Here is a 20,171-nt window from a genome sequence, read left to right on the forward strand (position 1 = left end):
TAAAAATCCACCATACTAATTAAAAATGGCTGTTACCGTACATCTCAGAGCTGAAACTAAGCCTTTGGAGGCCAGAGCTGCCTTGACCCCAACCACAACCAAGCAATTGTTGGATGCTGGTTTCAATGTCTTCGTTGAAGACAGCCCTCAGTCTATCTTTGAGGCTAAGGAATACGCCGATGTGGGTGCTACTATTGTGCCTGCTGGTTCATGGAAGGAAGCTCCAAAGGACCGTCTTATACTTGGATTGAAGGAGTTGCCTGAAGATGAAACCTTCCCATTGGTCCACGAACACATTCAGTTCGCTCACTGTTACAAGGACCAGGGCGGATGGCAGGACGTCTTGAAGCGTTTCCCTGCTGGTAAGGGAACGTTGTACGACTTGGAGTTCTTGGAGAATGATGAGGGCAGAAGAGTGGCTGCTTTTGGTTTCTACGCCGGTTTCGCTGGTGCTGCCATTGGCGTCTTGGACTGGGCTTTCAAGCAGACCCACTCTGACTCTGAAGATTTGCCAGCTGTTACTCCATACCCTAACGAGGATGCTTTGGTTAAGCATGTCAAGGCTGAATTGGATGCTGCTGTGCAAAAGACTGGTGGTAAGCTTCCGAGCTGCTTGGTTATTGGAGCTCTCGGTAGATGTGGTTCTGGTGCTCTTGATCTTTTTAGAAAGGTTGGTATTCCAGAAGACAGCTTGCAGAAGTGGGATATGGCTGAGACTGCCAAGGGCGGTCCATTCCAGGAAATTGCTGACTCTGACATCTTTGTCAACTGTATCTACTTGTCTAAGCCAATTGCTCCATTCATCAACTTTGACTTGTTGAACAAGGCCGACAGAAAGTTGAGATCCATTGTCGACGTCTCTGCTGACACCACGAATCCTCACAACCCAATCCCTGTCTACACGATTGCTACTGTCTTCAATGACCCAACTGTCCTCGTTGAGACCTCTGCTGGCCCAAAGTTGTCTGTGTGCTCCATTGACCACTTGCCAAGTTTGTTGCCTAGAGAGGCTTCCGAACAGTTTTCCAAGGACTTGATGCCTTCTTTGTTGCAATTGCCACAGAGAGACTCTGCTCCAGTGTGGACCAGAGCCAAGGCTTTGTTTGACCACCACGTTAGCAGATTGACTAACTAGATTTCATAGTTCCCTTCTTGTGTATATTAATCGTTCTATACCGTTTACTTTAATCATCCCAATGTAACACTGACCTTTGATTTCTTGTTCTTCTTGCCACGCTTCTTTTTCTTTTCACTAAGAAGCACCTTTTTGGCCTCTTCAGCATCTGTCTCATACTCTGAATCACTTGGGGCACTCTTCTCGGATTCTTGATGCGTTCTCTTCATTGTAGCAGCCTTTTCAACGGTCTCACCACAGACAGCAACACAATTAAGTCTCTCGCCACTGTCGTAAACAGCAACTTGGTCTCTGACCTTCGATCTGACATCCCATACGACGATTCTTCCATCAGAAGAGACTGACACGAGATATGGGATTCCCTTGGTTTCGATCTCGTCACAGAAGAAGGATAATCCCTTAACACGGTTCAGGTGGCCACGGAAGGAGAAATCTGGCTCGACTGTCTCTTCCTCCAGCAGCAAGACCTTTTCTAGTTCAACAAACTCAATAGAACCGTTGCTATGACCAGTGACGAGGAACTCTTTTCCTTCAATATTCAAAACTTCAAGACACATCAAAGTGGTCTTAAATTTGAGTTTATGAGCAAGCTGGGCCTCAGCACCCAACTCGTAGATGAAGAGCTGGTTAATCAAACCAACTATGAAATGCTTTCCTGAATTGGTCCATCTGACAATCTCGCCTGACTGGCCCAAGTGATCTTTTCCTTTAATTTTAAGAATAGCAGCCTTCTTAGCTGTCATCAAATTCCACAATCTGATGGTCTTGTCTGTAGACACAGAAATAGCCACTCTTCCTGAAGGGTGGATGTCGAGGTCGTTGATACGGCCCTGGTGGCCCTTCAAGGTACCCAACATCTCCCAATCCTTGGCTCTCCAGATGATAATCTTACCATCTTCGGATCCTGACAAGAGCCATTTACCTGACTTTCCTGATTCTGCACTCTCTTCTGTGGTCTCTCTCGAGAACCTCAAGGTGGTAACTGTACCCTGGTGACTCAACAAAGTACCGAGCTCTTTTCTCTTTTGTAGATCATAGATTCTGATATGCTCGTCATTTGATCCCGTAACCAAGTATCTCTTGGCTATGTCTATGGATTTGATCGATAAGGCATGGGCCTGGAAGTGAAAAACTGGTGTGAAGACAGGTTCCTTCTCTCCGTCCAACACTAAAGACAAACATAAAAGGTTATGCTCATACGAGCCAACCATGATACGAAACTGCGTAAACGGTCTTTTTGTCTCGGCCATTTCAATTCGTGATGGTAGTATGGAGCTTGAAGATGGAAAATCCGAGATGAGTCTCATCTCAGCCAGTCTACGCAAGTGCAGGCTATATGCACCAGATCAAGGTCTCGCTGCAAAACAGTCAACACAGAAGAAGAGGAGGATATATCTGGAGATGTTGAAATCATGACTCACTTTAAAAAGGAGGTCCCTGCTTGGGCTTTGGTTAATTAGATATTTAGCATTATCGGATAATATCTAGGCTTTTATTCAGCTATTAACACGCTACTTCAGCTTCATAGCATGGTTATTTTCAATCATACTTTCACTCCATCATAACTTAAAAGGTATTTTCTTCATTTATCGCCATCAAAAACCACACTTCAAAATGAAAAAATCTACCCTTGATAAACAAGTTGTTGTCAGTTACCAATATCCTAGGATCCATCTGGCTTCGCGTATTATGTATCGAATTGGCTGCGAAACACGAAAACAATGTACGCTAAATGTCCACCAATAATCGAAAAATATATAGAAACAAATGAAAATGGCAATAAACGCCCAAAAGTAAGCATTCATTCAAAATCTCGCTCCTTTCCTTCCTCACTTCTCTTTGATGTACATTCTCTTCCCTTGACGCCTTGACCCCAGAAACTACATAGTGCGAACAAACATTGAAAGCCTTTAAGTCTACACATCCAAACGTAATAAGCCACGATGGCCCAGCACCACAAAACACCGCTGCAGCACAATTCGTCGCTCTTCATATCTCCACAGGTGATGACACGCAAACAGGATGTCTTTATTACGCCGCCCAACCCGCAAAACAACCTTTTTGAGTCGCCTGGATCGCTGCTGTCACTGTTCTACAACATAGACAATGTCAGTGGAACTCTTCGAAACGATGCTGCTCATGGCACTGGTGGACCAGGAGAAGAACCTATATCTCGAGTTCAAAAGCTCAGGCTTTGGCGACACGAAGCCCTTTTACAGCATCAGTATCTGACTGCGGAGTATATTGGAGACAAGATTCTTACCATGACCAACGATCCCAACGATGCATTCTGGCTAGCACAAGTTTACTTCGAAACAGGTAACTACTTGCGGGTCAAGAGTCTTTTAACCAGCAATGCGGAGTATGAGCAGTCTGTGGCATGCCGGTATCTTACGGCTTACAGTCTCATCAAGCTAGAACGATGGGAGGATGCATTGGATGTTTTGGGCGAGACGAACCCTTTTCTGAAGGAAACACACCAAAGACCTAAAGTAGCAGAGTACGGTGTCCGCTTTGAAGCGTCCATGTGTTACCTTAGAGGTCTCATATTCGCTAATCAAAACAACTACGAGAGAGCCAAGGAGGCATACAAGGAAGCAGTGCTTGTTGATGTCAAGTGTTACGAAGCCTTCGACGAGCTTATAAAAAATGATTTCCTTACCCCGACGGAGCAGTGGGAGTTCATTAATTACCTTAATTATTCTGACGCAGACGACAATGATGAACTCATAAAGCTCTTGTACACTTCTCGTTTGAGCAAGTACATCAATGTGCCTAAGTTCGAAGAAGCAGAAGGTATACTCAAGGATGAATATCGTCTCGGTGAGAACAGTGATATTCTTCTAAGCAAGGCACAGCATGCTTTTGTTCAATGCAACTACGATCAATGTCTCGATATCTGCGAGCTTGTCCTAGATAAGGACCCATACAACTGCAACGTGCTTCCATATTATATTAGTTGCTTATATGAGCTAGGAGGCCGCAACAAATTGTTTCTTAAGGCACACCAGCTTGCAGATTCTCATCCGACACATCCTATTGCATGGCAAGCGATTGGCATATACTACCTTTCGATCAAGAAAGTTATAGAGGCTAGGAAGTTTTTGAGCAAGGCAACCTTGCTTAACCCTAATAATGGTCAGGCTTGGATAGGTTTTGCCCATACGTTTTCAATGGAAGGTGAACATGAGCAGGCCATTAGCGCCTATGCATTTGCTGCAAGACTCTTTCCTGGCAACCATATGCCCAATTTGTTTTTGGGTATGCAGCATTTGCAAATGAATAACGTCAGCTTAGCTGAAGAGTACCTTCTAGCGTCACATCATATCTGCAGCACAGATCCACTTTTGTTGAATGAGCTTGGTGTCATCTACTACCATAAGAATCAGCTAGACCGTGGAGAAGCGTTCCTTCAGGATGCGCTTACGGCGGCCCGCTACCTTAACTCAGAGTCCAAGACGTGGATCTCTATTCATGCTAACCTTGGCCATGTATACAGAAGAGCAGGTCAATACCAGAAAGCTCTTGAGTGTTTCAATCAGGCCTTGAAGATGAGCCATAGGAACGACGCTAACATTCTTTCGGCCATTGCCATCGTTCACCTCAAACTTCAGAACCCCTTCAAGGCTATTGATGTCCTTCATGATTCACTTGCAATTGCACCTGACGATCCAATCGCGAATGATCTTCTCAAGAGGGCACTTGAGGCTAACAGAGATAGCCCTTCCGCTTTCTTGCATGCTCCTAGCTCTTTGGCTGACGTTTCAACATCATCAACCACAACCACCATTGGAAGGTCTCGAGAAGCTCCACGTAGTAATTCTACATTCGGACCAACCAGTAAATTTGCTACTGTTTTCGAAGACAAACCAACCGAGAAGAGACGAGAGAGGAAGGATAGTGAAGCGGATACGAACGCTTTAGCCGAGCGTTTAAGGAATGGAGAGGAGTCTAGTGATGAAGAAGTGATGGACATCGAGAGTGATTGATCAATTCCTTCAGAAACTCGATTGATTGGTTTTAGCCATTTTAGTATACCGCTCTTGTGCGGTAGTTAGTGAGGATCGTCAACTCGTCCTATGTCGCCATTGACGAAAAATATTCGTTTAAGTTCATCGCAAACCAAAACAATATCAGATCAATTACCTTTACCGGAATAATTTCTAGACGACAATGGCCTTTACACGTCTGTTCGGTATTCGTCTAACAGCGTCTACGGTGGTACGGAGGTGAATCATCAATGGTACCTGCAGCAGCGCCCCTCCCCACACACTACAGTACCCTGATAACCGGACTTCTCTAACTTGCATAGCTTTAATACAACTACGGCATCAACTTACAAACAACAGTCATGAATACACACATGCCCATATCTAGGGCACAGCAGAAGCGAACGCCCTTCCATGATGTCAAATTCAACCAGGATCAGGATTGTTTTGCTGTGGCTCACGAGATGGGGTTCTCTGTTTACAACACCAATCCAATTGATCCACGAGTGAGCAGAACGTTCAGCGGAACCAGCAGCTCTGGAACGGGAATTGGGTTGATTCTGATGCTTCACAGGACTAATTACGTTGCACTTGTGGGCGGGGGCAAAAACCCCAAGTATCCAAACAACAAGGTTATTATATGGGACGACCTCAAGAGGAAGGCGAGTCTTAACTTGGGATTCATGGGGCCTGTGGTGAATGTTCTACTTTCAAGAATACGCATTGTTGTTGTTTTGAAGAACCAGGTTGTGGTGTATGAGTTCTCGGCGCCACCTAAGAAGTTTGCATCATATGAGACATACGATAACGAGCATGGACTAGCGGACCTCTCCGTTCATTCCTCGGCGCTGCAACTGCCTCTGCCAGCACCTTCATCAAGCTCATCTTTAAGGTCGGGTAACGGGATTACAAGAGATGTCCCGAAGTACCAAATACTAGCATTTCCTGGACGCACTGTCGGCCAGATTCAGATTGTTGACGTTTCACCCGAGGGTCTGGAGAAGAACCTCGTTAGCATTATCAAGGCTCATAAAGCCCGTATTAGGTGTATCTGCTTGAGCAGAACGGGAAATATGGTGGCATCTGCTAGCGAGACAGGAACGATCATCAGAATTCATTCTACCACCTCCACGGCGCTTTTGTTTGAGTTTAGACGTGGTCTCGACCGTGCCATCATTACATCAATGAGCTTTTCTCCAAATGACTCAAAGCTTGCCGTTTTATCCGATAAGAATACCTTGCATGTGTTTAATGTGGGTCCCTCGACTGAACCATCTCTTCCAGACCAATTCGACGGCGAAGTATCTTTGCGCAAGTCACCCACTAATAGACAGCATATCTTGAGCAAACTACAATTGCCGATTGGAATTCCACAATACTTTCAGTCAACCTGGTCTTTCTGTTCGGTGAACATTAGCAAATACCATACTGATTTTGATGAGAGTTCCGATATTTCCAGTGACATAGGCACGGTTGGCTGGTCGGGAAATTCCAATATCATCATTATATGGAAAGAGAAGAGAATCTGGGAGAACTATTCTATTGTTGAAAAGGTGACTGCTTCAACAAACAAGAAGAAGAGCGACCTTACAGAATACGAACTAGTACGGTCAAGCTGGAAGAGTTTGGACGAAGTGTCCGATTAACGTTGTTTTAATGTCATTAATATTTACAAGTCATGTCATTACTCGAGAATTTCGCAAAGTACGGGCTGGTACAACTGCTTTTCTCTCCCCTTGTTCACGGGGTCCCATCTACGTCCATGGAAATTCCTCACAAACCTCATAGCACTTTGCTCGTCCCCGAAATGTATCAAGGTTAGATTTGTTTGGGTTATTGGATCACATATGATCTGTTTCCACGAATTCAGTGGAGCTATCATATCTGAAAATTTATAGTCCCAAAGAAGGTCTGATAAGGTTTGGCTGGACAACCCAAACGGAAGATTTCTCACAAGTACCAGCTGGTAACGTGTAGGTATGTTCATAAAACGCTGTAATAAAAGATAGTTTGGGTGTGTATCGGCGAGCGAATCGTCTTTAACGTCTTTCAACTGTTCTAACTTTTCTAAAATTAAGGACTTTTCTTTCGATGTCTTGAAGATATTTTCGAAAGAAGGATTAGATGTTGATGATAACGAGGAGTGTGGTTTATGCGAGGCGGATGGTTCTAGCAAAGGCGACCCCATTCTACCCAAATGTTTCTCATTGGGAGAAACAAACTCAAGCTTCATGTTGAACCCATTCATCACCTTGTGTCTAGTCTCCATATAGTAAAGACACGCCTGAAGATGATTAGGAAACACTAGATAATATGCACCTGAGAAGAGCAAATTAAGTGGATTCCTTGCCTTCACTAGATCAAATCGTAGACCTTTGTTGAGTGGTGGCTTGTATGAATATAGTCTCTCTCTTGGGATTGGTTGGACATTGTAGAAGTCTCTTCTTCCAATATATGCGTTTCTACATTCAAAGCGTAGAACGTTTGTAGATGGAGAGTCTGGAGCAATCGACCGTACGTCATCACGGGCCTGGAAAGTACTCTTTTGCTTAGGACCATTGTCAACCAAATCTTCAAGAATAGAAGTAGTACTCTCATTGGGGTCCAGCTCATAAAGTCTGCGCATCACCATTGGAACTTTGGATGAAACATCCTTCTCGGCCTTTTTCATAAGCGAAACGATCCGCTCTGAGCTGCCTTGAGGCGGTTTCATGACTCAATGTATGAGAAGCCTGTTGGACCAGTTACTCTGTTCGATGCTTAAAGGCGCGATAATGTCTTGTTCTGGTACAATAGACAGTAATAGCGTTTGTAGAGAGTACCATCAAAAGCTTCCATTTCTGGGCTATTTTGGTCATCTAAAAGAATTCTAGACTCTACTTGGAGTTTCCCCTTCTCCTATACTTTTTTCCCAAGTATTCCTTGTCCTTTCGGCTTGCCTTAAACAAGTCATGTCTTGGGTCCTCGAGGCAACTCCTGCAGAGACGCACCATGTGCCAGTTATCAAGGTGCACGGTTAGAGTAATAATCCAAGACTTCCTTCCTCGCAACTATATAACTGGGAGTAAATCCGCCCTCTTGTCGAGAACGCCAACCAACTGTAAAGTGATACTGACCGTTTGTCTTCCGTTCGATTTATTTTGTTACAGCAACAGGCTGGTTTTCCTTTAGAGTTAGACAATCTGTTCCTCCCAAGCAAAAAAAAACCATAATCTTTTTACAGCTAGTGTCGCCCAAATTTTCCCAATCGTCCACTTGTACATAGCCTAGCGACCATGTCATCCGAGACTATTTGGTCGTCAAACACGAACCCGACAGTTTCGCCCTCGACCTCCTCGTTGCGACTCCAGGATCAGGTTGATCCCGACGTGGCCAAATTCCTAGCTGGACCAGCTCCAGCTACTGGGCGCAGGTTTTCTTTCACGGAGACTGGCGAATTCGAGTCCAACCTCTTTGACTTTAAGCTGAACTTTCAGGCTTCCTACGCGGCCTCGACCGGTGGTCCTCATGCTCCAAACGTTTCCAACGTCCAGAATGCGCCACACATTACCTCGGGAAATGGCGCCTCCAACTTGAACAACAATCAGGCTATCCAGCTTGGTACTGCTTCTATTAGTGGGGGAATTGCCAGTAGGCATCCTCCAAAGGAAAGTTTCTTGAACAAGTTCGCATCGGTCGCTGACGCCACTCGTGATATTGAGTTATCCAATGGCTTGGGCTCCTTGTCTTTGGAAGGTAGCCAACGAAGGACTAGTTTCAACAGCGATCACGTCAAGCCATTGATGTCGTCGCCTCATGGGTCTCTTAATGAGAACTTGAACATGCCTGTCTCAAGAACTTCTAGACATCAGTCCATTAGCGAGAAGATCGACAACTACAACAACAGTTCTCCAATTCAGAACAGTGCAGCATTGTCCATGTCTTCTGATTTGAATGCCACTGGCTCGCAACTGGCTCTTGATGCTTCCAAGTCTGCGGGCCAACACACGCAGAGCTTTTGGAACCCAGCGGCCGCTACTTCCTTTACGCCTTCTTTCCCTCAAAACCATTTCCTAGACAACTCTGGTTTTGCAAACGGGAACTTGAACAACTACCCTTACAACCGTGGAAACATGCCAGCTATGCCTCCAATTAGTCCCCCTCCGTTTATGATGGCGAACCCTGCGCAGTTTGGTGAAGCAGGTATGTATGGCTTCATGGGTTACCAAGGTGCTCCAGCCCTGTCAGAAGCAGTCGATGGGAATGAGAAGCAATCTACAGATGAAGTTAGTTCCACCGACGACAAGAGATCATCCGAAGGACCTCTGTCCAAGACCCTGCCTCCCAAGTCAGGTGCAATTCCTGGCGTCGGCTTGATGAATCGCCAGGTCCACCCAGGCTTCATTTTTAATCCTTTCAATCCTTATGCGATGTACCCCCTGACGTCTCCAGCAGGATCTCCTGCTAATGTGCCTGTTGAAGGTGCCCCTGGTGTTGTACCACAGCCAATGCTGCCGGTTGCGTTTGAGGCTGCCATGATGCAACAAGTGCCACCTCCTCCACCTCCTCCACCAGCAACTGCACCTCAGGCAGGTCTGGAGTCAAGGCCTCATAGCTCGGCCGCGCCTAGTGGAAAAAGAGGCAAGTCTGCTAAGAACCAAAGTGCTGGTAAGGGTGGAAACCATATTTACAGGTCACCTTTGCTCGAAGAGGTTCGTTCCAACTCTAAGAATAAGGAGTACGCGCTCAAGGATATATACGGACATGCTGTGGAGTTTACCATGGATCAACATGGTTCGAGATTTATTCAACAAAAGTTGCCACAAGCCAGTGAAGAAGAAAAGGAAGTGATATTCAACGAAATTCGTGAGATCTCTTACGATTTGATGACTGATGTCTTCGGCAATTATGTCATTCAGAAATATTTTGAACACGGTTCCGATGTTCAAAAAGAAGTGTTGCTAGAATGCATGAAGGACAAGACCTACGAGTTGTCCTTACAGATGTATGGATGTCGTGTTGTTCAACGTGCTCTTGAAGCTATCTCTTTAAAGGGCCAGATCCAAATTGTTGAAGAGTTGAGAGACCATGTTCTTGTCTGTGCTAAAGACCAAAACGGAAACCACGTTATCCAGAAGTCTATCGAGCGCATTCCTTTCCAACACATTAGATTTATTTTGGACAGCTTGAGCGATCATATTTATCATTTGTCGACTCATCCCTACGGCTGTAGGGTGATTCAAAGGTTGCTCGAGCATTCCGATATTGCTGACCAGGAGAAGATTTTGGCTGAGTTGAACAAGTTCATTTTTTACCTTATCCAAGATCAATACGGTAATTATGTGATACAGCATATCCTTGAACGTGGTGATAATGGAGAGAGAGAAAAGATTCTTGAGGTCGCTCTTGGCTCGATTGTGAACTTCTCAAAGCACAAATTTGCATCGAATGTGATTGAAAAATGTATCAAGCATGGATCAACGGAGCAGCGGAAGCGGATACTTCATGAAGTCATGTTGGGTAATGAGGATCTTACGAAGGAGTCGGTTGATGATGATTCCCCTCTTGCCTTGATGATGAAGGACCAATATGCGAACTATGTGATCCAGAAATTGGTAGAGGGATTCGATGCCAAGAGCCAGGAGAAGAAAAACCTCGTTGTCAAGCTAAGACAATACTTGAAGCAAATCTCCATGAGAAATAACTACGGCAAGCATCTTGCGTCAGTTGAGAAAATGATCATTGTTGCAGAGACAGCTCTTGTTGAAGCCGATCGCAATTAAATAACGGCGGCTTGAACAAAATGTGTAAATAATGGGTTGGCATTGTCCTTGATTGTTTTCATTTAATACGGACCTGAAAGGTCAGGTTTTGATTTCAGTTTATGTAAATACGTTAAAGTTTATTTTGTTTCCCCGGAGTAAAATATGTCTAGTTTCTATCAATATTCCCTACCATACTGAGACATAGATACAAGGGACAAGGTTTGGCACTAGTATAAAAACCTATCCAAAAATACACAAATACACAAGGGCAAAGTGTAGGAAGAATTAAAGGTCAATCATTTTAAAAATAGGCAACAATTGTTCCATGCCTGACCAACCACCAGTCGAGGCGAATTTATAGAAAGCACGAATGCTGTCACTTGTCAGACCAAACGAGGCATGTTGGTTCAGGAATGTGATGAAGTCATGAATCGTTACGTTTTTGAGAAGATCAACTTCACTCCATGTAGTTAATTCGTCTTGTTTCACGCTCAACACCAGATCTGGAGAAGCACTTTTGATGGCATGAGAAAGTTCATTATCAATCTTAGACTTGATTTCTAGCTCCTCGCTATCAGAACTGTCGATCGAAGTTGCCTCTGAACGAGCCCCACCCGTCGACCCAAACGATTTCTTCACCTGAGTCAACGACAAGAGCGATGAATAACTTTCGGTATGAGTCGCAGTACTGGTATTGCTAGTGACAAATGAGGCTCCAAGTTTAGCAAAGTTGTCGTTCAAATAACTCAAGTCTGAACCGATGGAGCCACCAGGGTGCTTCATGGAGAAGAGCTTACGACGCTTGGCCTCATCCTTCTCGATCATCTCAGATAATGCCAAAACAGCGGCGTCAGCCAAAACGAGTGACAATGTAGTGGAGATGGTCGGTGCCGGGAGTCCATGGATCACGTCTTCTTTCAAGTGAGCCGGTAGTTCAGCGAACAATAAGGCTTGTACCTGTGGATGGTCAGACAACTTAGAGGACTTGTTGCATGTCAATAGCACGATCGGCAAGTATGGAGAAAGGTGTGGTAAAAGCTGAAGAAGCTCGGGCGTATTGCCACTGGCTGTAAAGAACACCAAGCAGTCACGGTCTCTTAACAAGCCGAGATCACCGTGAAGAGCTTCAGATGGATGTAAAACGTCTGCGCTAATGGATAAAGATTTCATAGTAGCCACAGTCTTTGTTGCAATCTTAAAAGACTTGCCAATACCACAGCAGACAATTTTACCACCTCTCAAGTGAGTCTCGTAGAAGATCTTCAACGTGTTCGCCAAGTTCACCTGAGAGAACAGGTCATTGTCAAACTGTTTGGAAAGGCCTGTAACCGCATCCGACTCGCTTCTAAGCGTCTTCCTGACTGACAGCAAAGCGTCAATCGACATACGCTGGTACTCAGACATGAGGAGGATATAAAATTAACCAAGAGTTCGTTTCTCGATGAGTAAGGTGGGTTTATAAGGCGGAGAAACTTTTGTACGTCGCACGGAAAAACACAAAGGACGGACAAGAACACAAAATTGGGCGCAAGCAGAACGAAACGCTAGCAAGGGTTCATCCAAAAAAAAGTTAAGCGGGATGTCTAGGATATAGCGGGCCGGGATGCAGTTATATACCAATTGGATCTCAGATGCGGGATGATGCGAACTTTTTAGTAAAGGGAAGGGGAAAAAAAAGAAAGAATTAGTAAGAAAGGTAAGCGCAGGGAGAAATTAACAAAAGCCGTTGAGTATGACGGAATGGCTGAGGCACAGAAAAATCAATTACCAGTGTGGCCCACTCCTTCCTTGTTCTGTTCATTATATCCGCCGGTGCATGTGAAGAACGACAATAGATTGCATTGGGAATTTTTTTTGCTTAGCATCAAAAGGCATCCATAGTTGAGCATATTACAACAGCGTCCGTTTTTGAAAAATTAATTGGGTCTGGGCCGGACTCGGTAATGTGGTTTGGGCCCATGGTTCGTAATTTCCACTTGGGGCGGCGGCACCGGCAGCGGCACCACAAAACAGTGCGAGAGAGTGAGTAAAAACCACTTGCTGCCACAGAAAATTAAATAAATAAACGAGCATGCGTTAGCGCCGTGAGATCTTCTTGCTCCGTGGGCCTTCGGCGCTCTATCACCGAGAACAAGGAATGCCGTTTCTTTGTTGGTTTCGCCTAAACTTTATTCAGATGTTTTTTCTAGCCTCCCTCGTGGTATTAGCATTGGCATTTCTTAGCGGTGCAACGAAACTTTTTTTTTTTTTTTTCCTCCTTCTGCGTTTTTCCCCTATCAGTAAGATCAGTGCGGTGGCTTTCGTGCAGATATCGCTTATCTGTGAGCAACTTGCAACCGCTCTCAACTAAAGTAAGGAGGCATCATTTAGCCGAAGAATTCCTTGATTTGTTGGTCAAGTTACAAAGTCTTCTCTTTTGTACTTCTTCTGGTTGGCCAGGCAACCCAACATACTTTGGGGTGACAGCTGTACTAGGTGTATGACCCAAACTCAAGCCGCTGGTATGCTCCATGATCGTCCTGAGTGACATACTCATACCTGAAGTTACTTGCTTGAATAGTATCGTCTCCGCCACCCTCCTTAGCACCGCCTTGTAACTGCTCCAAAAACGAATTTGTCATGTCGCTCGAAATGACGTCAGTCGCTGACATATTCGCCCCTCCGGCGGGCCCGTCTAACGCCTTCGTCTTCTCACGCCCTTGTTTCTCTTGTTCCTCTTGATTGCTTCTGTGTAACTGCATCGTTCTTACCCGTAACGAATCGATTTGCCTGACTCGGAGTTGCCAATTCGAAACATATTCGCCGTTGTTGCAATTATGCCAAACCTGTGCAAACTTGTCGGAAATTAAAATGGCGTTCCGAATGAGTATGGGCAATTGTTCCGCCGAGATCAATTTGAAATGGGTCGTGGAAAAAATGCCGGGTACTCCGTGACGGCGAAACGTCTTGACCTTGAAGACCTTGGCCTCAGCATTGCCCACGGTTCTTTGGAGCGCCGTGTGAGGTGTAATCACAATGTTGAGGAAATTGAACTGGGACTTGATAATATTAAAATTAAAAGCATGTCCGGATTCATCAAAATAAACATTCACATGGTTGTTACCAATGTGTCTCTTTTTGAATGAATGGTATTTGTCTGAAGCCACGTTGGGCATGAGCGTCGTAACATGAAAGACGGTTTGGGAGATTGTATCATTCCAAATGTATGCGTACTCTCCATCACTTCCGTTCTCTTTGTCCAAACCACCAGCGTAGACCGAATCTGCATCTTTCAAGCGGATAAGCTTTCCTAATTGATCGAGGAACCTGTGATAACTGGGTGAGCCAACAGTATTGCCTAGAATATCTTTTTCATCAGACTGGCCTGGCCCAATATAGATAACCCCAGCCTTGTGAAAAGAGACAACTGGGGTCCTGTCAAGTGTTCCAATTGCACGAGAAGTTGCAGCATCATCGAGTAGCGGAATAGGCTTTAGGTCTTCCTTTACATCCAAAAAATTGATGACCTGAAGCAAGAAATAAGAATTGAGTACCATTTTTCTGCTTCCATCAGCATGTGTTGTGGTTTGTAACATTGATGGATCCAATTGCAACCGGAAAACAGCTACACTTGCAGGTCTCCTCACCGTGATGGTAGAATCTCCGTTCAACGAATTCGTTGATATTGTTAACACGACACGTCCTAGAAGCCAGCTGCTTGTTATTTCATTTACTTTATCATTCGTTGGCTTGGGAGGTGTGACAACCTTGAGCGGGATGTCGCCACAAGAGAAGCGCACAAGAAAATCAGCCAATGCAACCGTTGGCTCGTGTTTGATTTCCTTGTCATCAATCTGGTTTGCGACAACCAAGTTCCGCAAAATAAAAGGACTCAACTTTCGCCTTTCGCTGAGGTTAATTGTAAGAAACAACCGGGCAATCAATTTGTAGGAGATGAGGGAAAGGTACTCATTCATGATTGGGGTGATTGGAGTAATCTGAGTAGAAGCTTTCTTTTCAACCTCAGCATCCACGCCATGCTGCTGAAGAACATCGTCTTGGTTTTTAAGTTCCCTATTTTGCGCCATTTGAGCTTTCAACATAGAAGCGTACTGGATGTATTTAAAGGCAATGGCGAAGAAACGCTTGTAGTCATCAATGGTGAAGCTGGAAGTGAGCGTCCGCAGACTGATCACTGACATCATGAATTCCAAAGTTGGTGGACTGGCAAATGAGCTTGTTACTCCAGTCTGTAATCTTGTAAGGATAGCAGTCAAGAATTTTTTAATTGAGAGTGGTATCTCGTAGCAGCAAACATTCAATATATGAATACATGGAATTGCTGTCCTCTCGTAAGAGCCCATCGCAAAAATGATAGAGCTCACCACTTGATCTTCATCTGCTTTACTAAAGATCGCATGATACCCAAGCAAAGATGAAAGAATTCGAACCAAAGCCACCTGGAGATCGGATTTGGTGACGCTCGTATGTTCAGTGGGAAACGCTTCTGAAGTAGGTAAGTGAAGGACGAGCTGGTCACAGACTGTTTTCTGCAATTCAAGAATATGTGCCTCTTGGTTTTCAAAAAGAGCCATATTGGATAACTGCGAGCAATAGTGAGCCCAGACAAATGAGAAGATTTCCCAATGGTAATATCCTGTGATGATTTGCTGAACAACACTTAGCCAGGGGCCAATATCTAAGACTGCGTCTCCTTCTCCTGCTTTGACATCAGCTTGAGCTTTAGACCGCAAAATCACCTTGGTTGGTTTGTCGAGATTCGTTTCCGGGATATACTGTTTGCTTTCCGGATACTCCCAAAGTATTGTTTTGCTTCCATCAAAGTTTGGATCCGATGAGCCTCTTTTGAAAGCACTAGCAAGGCCTCCCATGTCAGTTACTTCAGCAAAATAAATAACACCCCGGTTTGTAACTCTTAAGCGGACCAAACTCCTTAACAACGCAATCAGTGGTGAAACGAGTACTTGATCAATGCAGAAATGCAAGAATTTGATGACAAACTCGTAGAATAGCACTGAAGCACTCGGATTCGTAGATGCAGACGTTATGAAATACCTTGATGCTGTTTCCGCTAATCGAGTGAAAACTTCTTCATTTGGGGTTAATTGCAGCAGTGCACTCTTCTCTGACACAACAGAATATTGACGCAGGGATGACTGGAAGTATCTACCGGATCCTCTTGAACTGGCAGAGAGAACACTTTTTTGTCTTTCGAGCAGTATTGGCTTGGAATCAAGAGTAGATGAGAACACTTCCAATGTCTGCTTTAACAAGCCGGTTGGTGAGGACAGTAGAAACTCAAAAAGAAAATCTCCAAATAAGTATTCAACTATCTCATTATCTTCCTCAAGTAGAGATCTTTCGATTAATTCAAGAATTATTGTTCGGCCAATACTTGAATCATCAAACAATGCTAGAGATGTCTCGTTAGCGTCCTTGATAGTCTGCAAAGCTCTCACTTTGTTTGCTGCAGATCTTTCTTGGGTATTGTAGAAAAACGCTGATAGAAGCTTTTGACAGTTACCCTTCCAGTGACTGTCAATGACGGTACAAAGCCTTTCATCTTTGTAAAAATCTATCACAAATGAAGCAACCCTCAGGCTTACAGCAGAAGGGTGAATCAAGAACAAGTCCGCTAATGCTTCCTTTGGTGCCGCAAGGTCTTCTTGTAGGTATCTTTTGAGGAGAGAATCACATATGGTGAGCCAGTTTTCATGGTCTTGACTGGAATTGATATCCATGTATCGAAGCAAATTGAAAATCGAACGGGAGGTTGAATACCACAGGTAGAAGGGAAAGAGCTTCGAGAACATGCTTTGTTTGGAGAACGTTCGCTGATGTTCATCCAGGTCAAAAAGCCTCCCAAACATGCTAAGAAAAGCTGAGTTAATGAATGCAATTCTGAGACTAAGCGCATCAACTATGTCATCATAAGCTTGGTCGACGGCAACGTAAATGTCTGGTATCTTTCTGTCTGAGCTGAGTTGGATAAACACGCTCTCAAGGATACTGATTGACCCCAAGCATGCGGATATATGTTGGAAGCCTTCCTGAAGTTTGTCCTTCTCAGAATGCAGAGATGCATCAGGATCAATGTCCCGATAGTTCAAAACATTCGTGTTGTAGATGACTGACCCCAATGTTGAAATAACCAGGGTTGGCGAATCAGCGCATGATTGTTTTATGAGGTCAGAGCATACTTCCTTAAATCGGGGGAAGCTCGTATAAATATAGCAAAGAAGCTTGATGACAGGCTGAAACACCTCCTCTGAAGCTGAGATCATTACAATGCCGTATTTTATCAACTCGAGATACTGAGATATGATAGTCGAATTCGTAGTTTCAAAGCCCAGCTCTACTATAACAGCTAAAATCGAGCAAAGGGCTCGATCTTCTGTTAACGCATAGTTATATTGGACACAGTTGGAGGTGTACTCGGTGAGGTTAACTATGTTGTGAAATGTCCTATCTTTGACAAGAGTTGGGTCCTGCCCATCTTTGTATTTCCCAGCTTTCCCAGCCAAGACCTTGAAGCACCCATATAAGAATTCTGCAAAGCTTCTGTCCTGGTCGTAAATGTAAAGATCATGTATGTCCCTGCCGTCCTTGGTGAGAGCCTGGAGTGCCTGGAGAAACAAGTCGAACTCTTCATCAATTTTGTTTTCCGAAACCGTACAGAAACTAACAATGTCTGAGTAAAACATGAGCTTGCTACTCACTGCATCTTCATCTTTCTTTATACATTGAACTAGAAGTTTCAATGCCGAGCGTCTCACGGCACTTGGATTCTGGGGATCACAGAGATCTCGGGCAAGGTACCACACCTCGGGAATTGACGAAAGAGAATACTTCTCCAATGCTTCTGTAATCTGACAGGCTACCTGAGCCCTCGAATTGATGGTGCCATATTGAAGTTGCAGTAATAGCTTTTGCATATCTGCACCACCACCCACCACTTTGGCATTGATTACGACAGGCACATTTCCCAGAGCTGGCTTTAGTGACCGTGTTATGGACTTTAGGACACTGCCAAACCCCGATGTCACACGAGGGTTGGTTTGTTTGGGATTTGACATGGGAGAGCCAGTGGTAGTTTTGGTATGTTTGATTTAGATAAGAAATATGCACATTAGCGAGCAGACAGTACTCGCATTGAAAGTTGGAAGAATACAGAAGGACGATGAAAAATCAGTTCTATGAATTTTTTAATTGTAATTTATAAATATGCTCTACTCTTTTATATTAGCACCAGAAACGGTAAAATCTGTAATACCATGGCTTACCACGCAAAAATGCTCTTTCTTGACGAAGTTGTTCACGCAAGAGTTCCAAGTCTGGCTCTCTACGACCAGTATCAAGATCAAGCTTTTTGGAAGGCAATTGCAAAATCCAGTTTCTCTTCCAGATTTTGTGCCCAACGTAAAAGACAACCAAAATGACACCTCCCAAGTAAGACAAGAAGAAATTGTATGCACTTGGGTCGGCACCAACTGGGAACAAGGCAATCCAGAATTGGGCAATCAAGACCAAGACAAAGATGGTTCCACCGAGGTAAGAGCCAATGACACCGGTTTGGGCAACGAATGTCAATTCATCAGTGCTTCTTCCTTGAGTCTTGAGACCTCTTCTGAATCTGATGTGGGCCCAGTTGATACTGATCCACGAAGCAATGGAACTCAATGCAGAGATACTCATAAGCCAGTCGAAGACTTCTCCTTCTTTGTTGCTGGCTGCAATGAATGCTAGTAATGCGAAAATGTTGCAAATGATAATGGCAGCCAATGGTCTACCAGCTCTGTCGACGTAACCGCAGAATGAAGGTGCCAATCCCTGTTCAGCCAAGGATGTAAGGGTACGAGATGAAGCGTAAACCGAAGTGGAGGCCACTGAAATGACTGAAATCAAAATGACAGCATTCATGACGTGGGGAAGACCACTGATTCCACCCAGCTCAATAGCAATGACGAACGGAGAAGCTGTGACATCCACAGAGGATGCACCCAAAAGTCTGTCAGAGTCATAAGGCACGAGGAAGCAAATCAAGGTAAGCGAAACCAAGTAGAACATCAAGATTCTCCAGAATACCTGTTTGATGGCACGAGGCAAGGCACGTCTTGGGTTCTCGGACTCAGCAGCAGCCAAGCCTACAAGTTCAACACCGGCGTATGCAAATGCAGCAGTCACGAAAACAGAAGCGACACCTTTGAAGCCATTGGCAAACGCACCAGGGTTGTGCCAAAATTCAGCGCCGTGATGAACCCCATTTGGAGCGCCGCCCGCAGCAAGTACGATGCTGACAATAATGAAACCAATGACTGCAGTAACTTTAATCAATGAAAAGATGAACTCGGCCTCGCCGTAAGCTCTAACGCCAATCATATTAATCGAACAAACCACAATGTAGAATATGAGTACCCAAATATCAGGATTCACTGACGTATTCCAGAACTTCATGGTGATGGAACTACTCACAAGCTCCAAGGGAAGCAACACCAAGAATTGAATGAAGTAGTTCCATGCCACGGCAAACCCCACAGATGGATCAATGAAACGACTAGCATACAAGTTGAAGCCACCACTGACTGGAAAAGCCACGGATAACTCTCCTAAACTTTGCATCGTTGTGAAAATGGCCAATCCAGTAACAGTCCATCCGATCAAAATACCGCCCGGTCCTCCCGTACTAAGAGCCGAACCTGACCCGACGAAAAGAGCACTACCAATGGAAGAACCAATGGCAATCATTGTGATATTTCTGGACTTTAGCTTTCTTTTAAGCGGCAGCTTTGACGTAAGAAGGTTGGCTTTTTCGATATCGGAAAGATCTGGGTCTATCTCTTCATCAATGTTCGCTCGCTTGAACGAGTCTTTGAAACTCTGCCATTTGCCAGGACTGCTGCCTTCGGGCTTTGGAGTATAGCTCCTTTGGTGAATATCACTTTCTGAGAACTTTTCTAGATACGATGAGCTTTCGGCCATTGCTGCTAGCTTAGTTAGTAGTAGTACGAGTCACTGAAAAAAAGAGCGAAGAGGAAAAGTGACTTTTCGCAGCCAATGTGAGTACCCAAGAAAAAGAAATGTGTGACACATCGAAACAAAGCGCTTCACAGATCTAACGGCTTGGCTTTTTAATGGAAGCTGGTCCAACTGAAGCTTCTAATGATATAGGTTGCCATGAAATAAATGCTTCTCTTTATTGCACTACAAGCAAAATAACAAATCATGATTTTCTCTAACCTGTTCTAGACATATTAAGTAGGTTGCGAAAACTTGCAAAAACAAACTAAACCATTACCACCCTCT

General features: G+C 44.4%; 8 protein-coding genes across 8 annotated transcripts; 4 read left to right on the plus strand and 4 right to left on the minus strand. All coding sequences in view use genetic code 12, as the record gives it.

Moving 5' to 3' along the window:
- Positions 1–25: 25 nt before the first annotated feature.
- LYS1 (saccharopine dehydrogenase (NAD+, L-lysine-forming)) lies at positions 26–1,135 on the plus strand (the record flags this gene model as incomplete). The annotated part of the gene is made up of 1 exon (XM_025486911.1): positions 26–1,135. One exon carries the CDS (start codon positions 26–28, stop codon positions 1,133–1,135), a length of 1,110 nt encoding a protein of 369 aa, XP_025340359.1.
- Positions 1,136–1,188: 53 nt separating this feature from the next.
- On the minus strand, positions 1,189–2,346 carry CXQ85_003264 (uncharacterized protein; the record flags this gene model as incomplete). The annotated part of the gene is made up of 1 exon (XM_025486912.1): positions 1,189–2,346. One exon carries the CDS (start codon positions 2,344–2,346, stop codon positions 1,189–1,191), a length of 1,158 nt encoding a protein of 385 aa, XP_025340360.1.
- A 732-nt stretch (positions 2,347–3,078) lies between these two features.
- CXQ85_003265 (anaphase promoting complex subunit) lies at positions 3,079–5,124 on the plus strand (the record flags this gene model as incomplete). Its single annotated transcript, XM_025486913.1, has 1 exon — positions 3,079–5,124. The coding sequence occupies one exon, from the start codon at positions 3,079–3,081 to the stop codon at positions 5,122–5,124; it is 2,046 nt and encodes a 681-aa protein (XP_025340361.1).
- Positions 5,125–5,498: 374 nt separating this feature from the next.
- On the plus strand, positions 5,499–6,770 carry CXQ85_003266 (uncharacterized protein; the record flags this gene model as incomplete). The annotated part of the gene is made up of 1 exon (XM_025486914.1): positions 5,499–6,770. One exon carries the CDS (start codon positions 5,499–5,501, stop codon positions 6,768–6,770), a length of 1,272 nt encoding a protein of 423 aa, XP_025340362.1.
- A 38-nt stretch (positions 6,771–6,808) lies between these two features.
- Positions 6,809–7,837, minus strand: CXQ85_003267 (uncharacterized protein; the record flags this gene model as incomplete). Its single annotated transcript, XM_025486915.1, has 1 exon — positions 6,809–7,837. One exon carries the CDS (start codon positions 7,835–7,837, stop codon positions 6,809–6,811), a length of 1,029 nt encoding a protein of 342 aa, XP_025340363.1.
- Positions 7,838–8,399: 562 nt separating this feature from the next.
- PUF3 (mRNA-binding protein) lies at positions 8,400–10,886 on the plus strand (the record flags this gene model as incomplete). The annotated part of the gene is made up of 1 exon (XM_025486916.1): positions 8,400–10,886. The coding sequence occupies one exon, from the start codon at positions 8,400–8,402 to the stop codon at positions 10,884–10,886; it is 2,487 nt and encodes an 828-aa protein (XP_025340364.1).
- A 267-nt stretch (positions 10,887–11,153) lies between these two features.
- On the minus strand, positions 11,154–12,272 carry CXQ85_003269 (uncharacterized protein; the record flags this gene model as incomplete). Its single annotated transcript, XM_025486917.1, has 1 exon — positions 11,154–12,272. One exon carries the CDS (start codon positions 12,270–12,272, stop codon positions 11,154–11,156), a length of 1,119 nt encoding a protein of 372 aa, XP_025340365.1.
- Positions 12,273–13,339: 1,067 nt separating this feature from the next.
- Positions 13,340–19,847, minus strand: CXQ85_003270 (uncharacterized protein; the record flags this gene model as incomplete). The annotated part of the gene is made up of 2 exons (XM_025486918.1): positions 13,340–17,859; positions 18,152–19,847. 2 exons carry the CDS (start codon positions 19,845–19,847, stop codon positions 13,340–13,342), a joined length of 6,216 nt encoding a protein of 2,071 aa, XP_025340366.1.
- Between the last annotated feature and the right edge of the window lie 324 nt (positions 19,848–20,171).

This window comes from Candidozyma haemuli (genome assembly GCF_002926055.2).
Source record: "Candidozyma haemuli strain B11899 chromosome Unknown E_2014730914, whole genome shotgun sequence".
Taxonomy (NCBI): domain Eukaryota; kingdom Fungi; phylum Ascomycota; class Pichiomycetes; order Serinales; family Metschnikowiaceae; genus Candidozyma; species Candidozyma haemuli.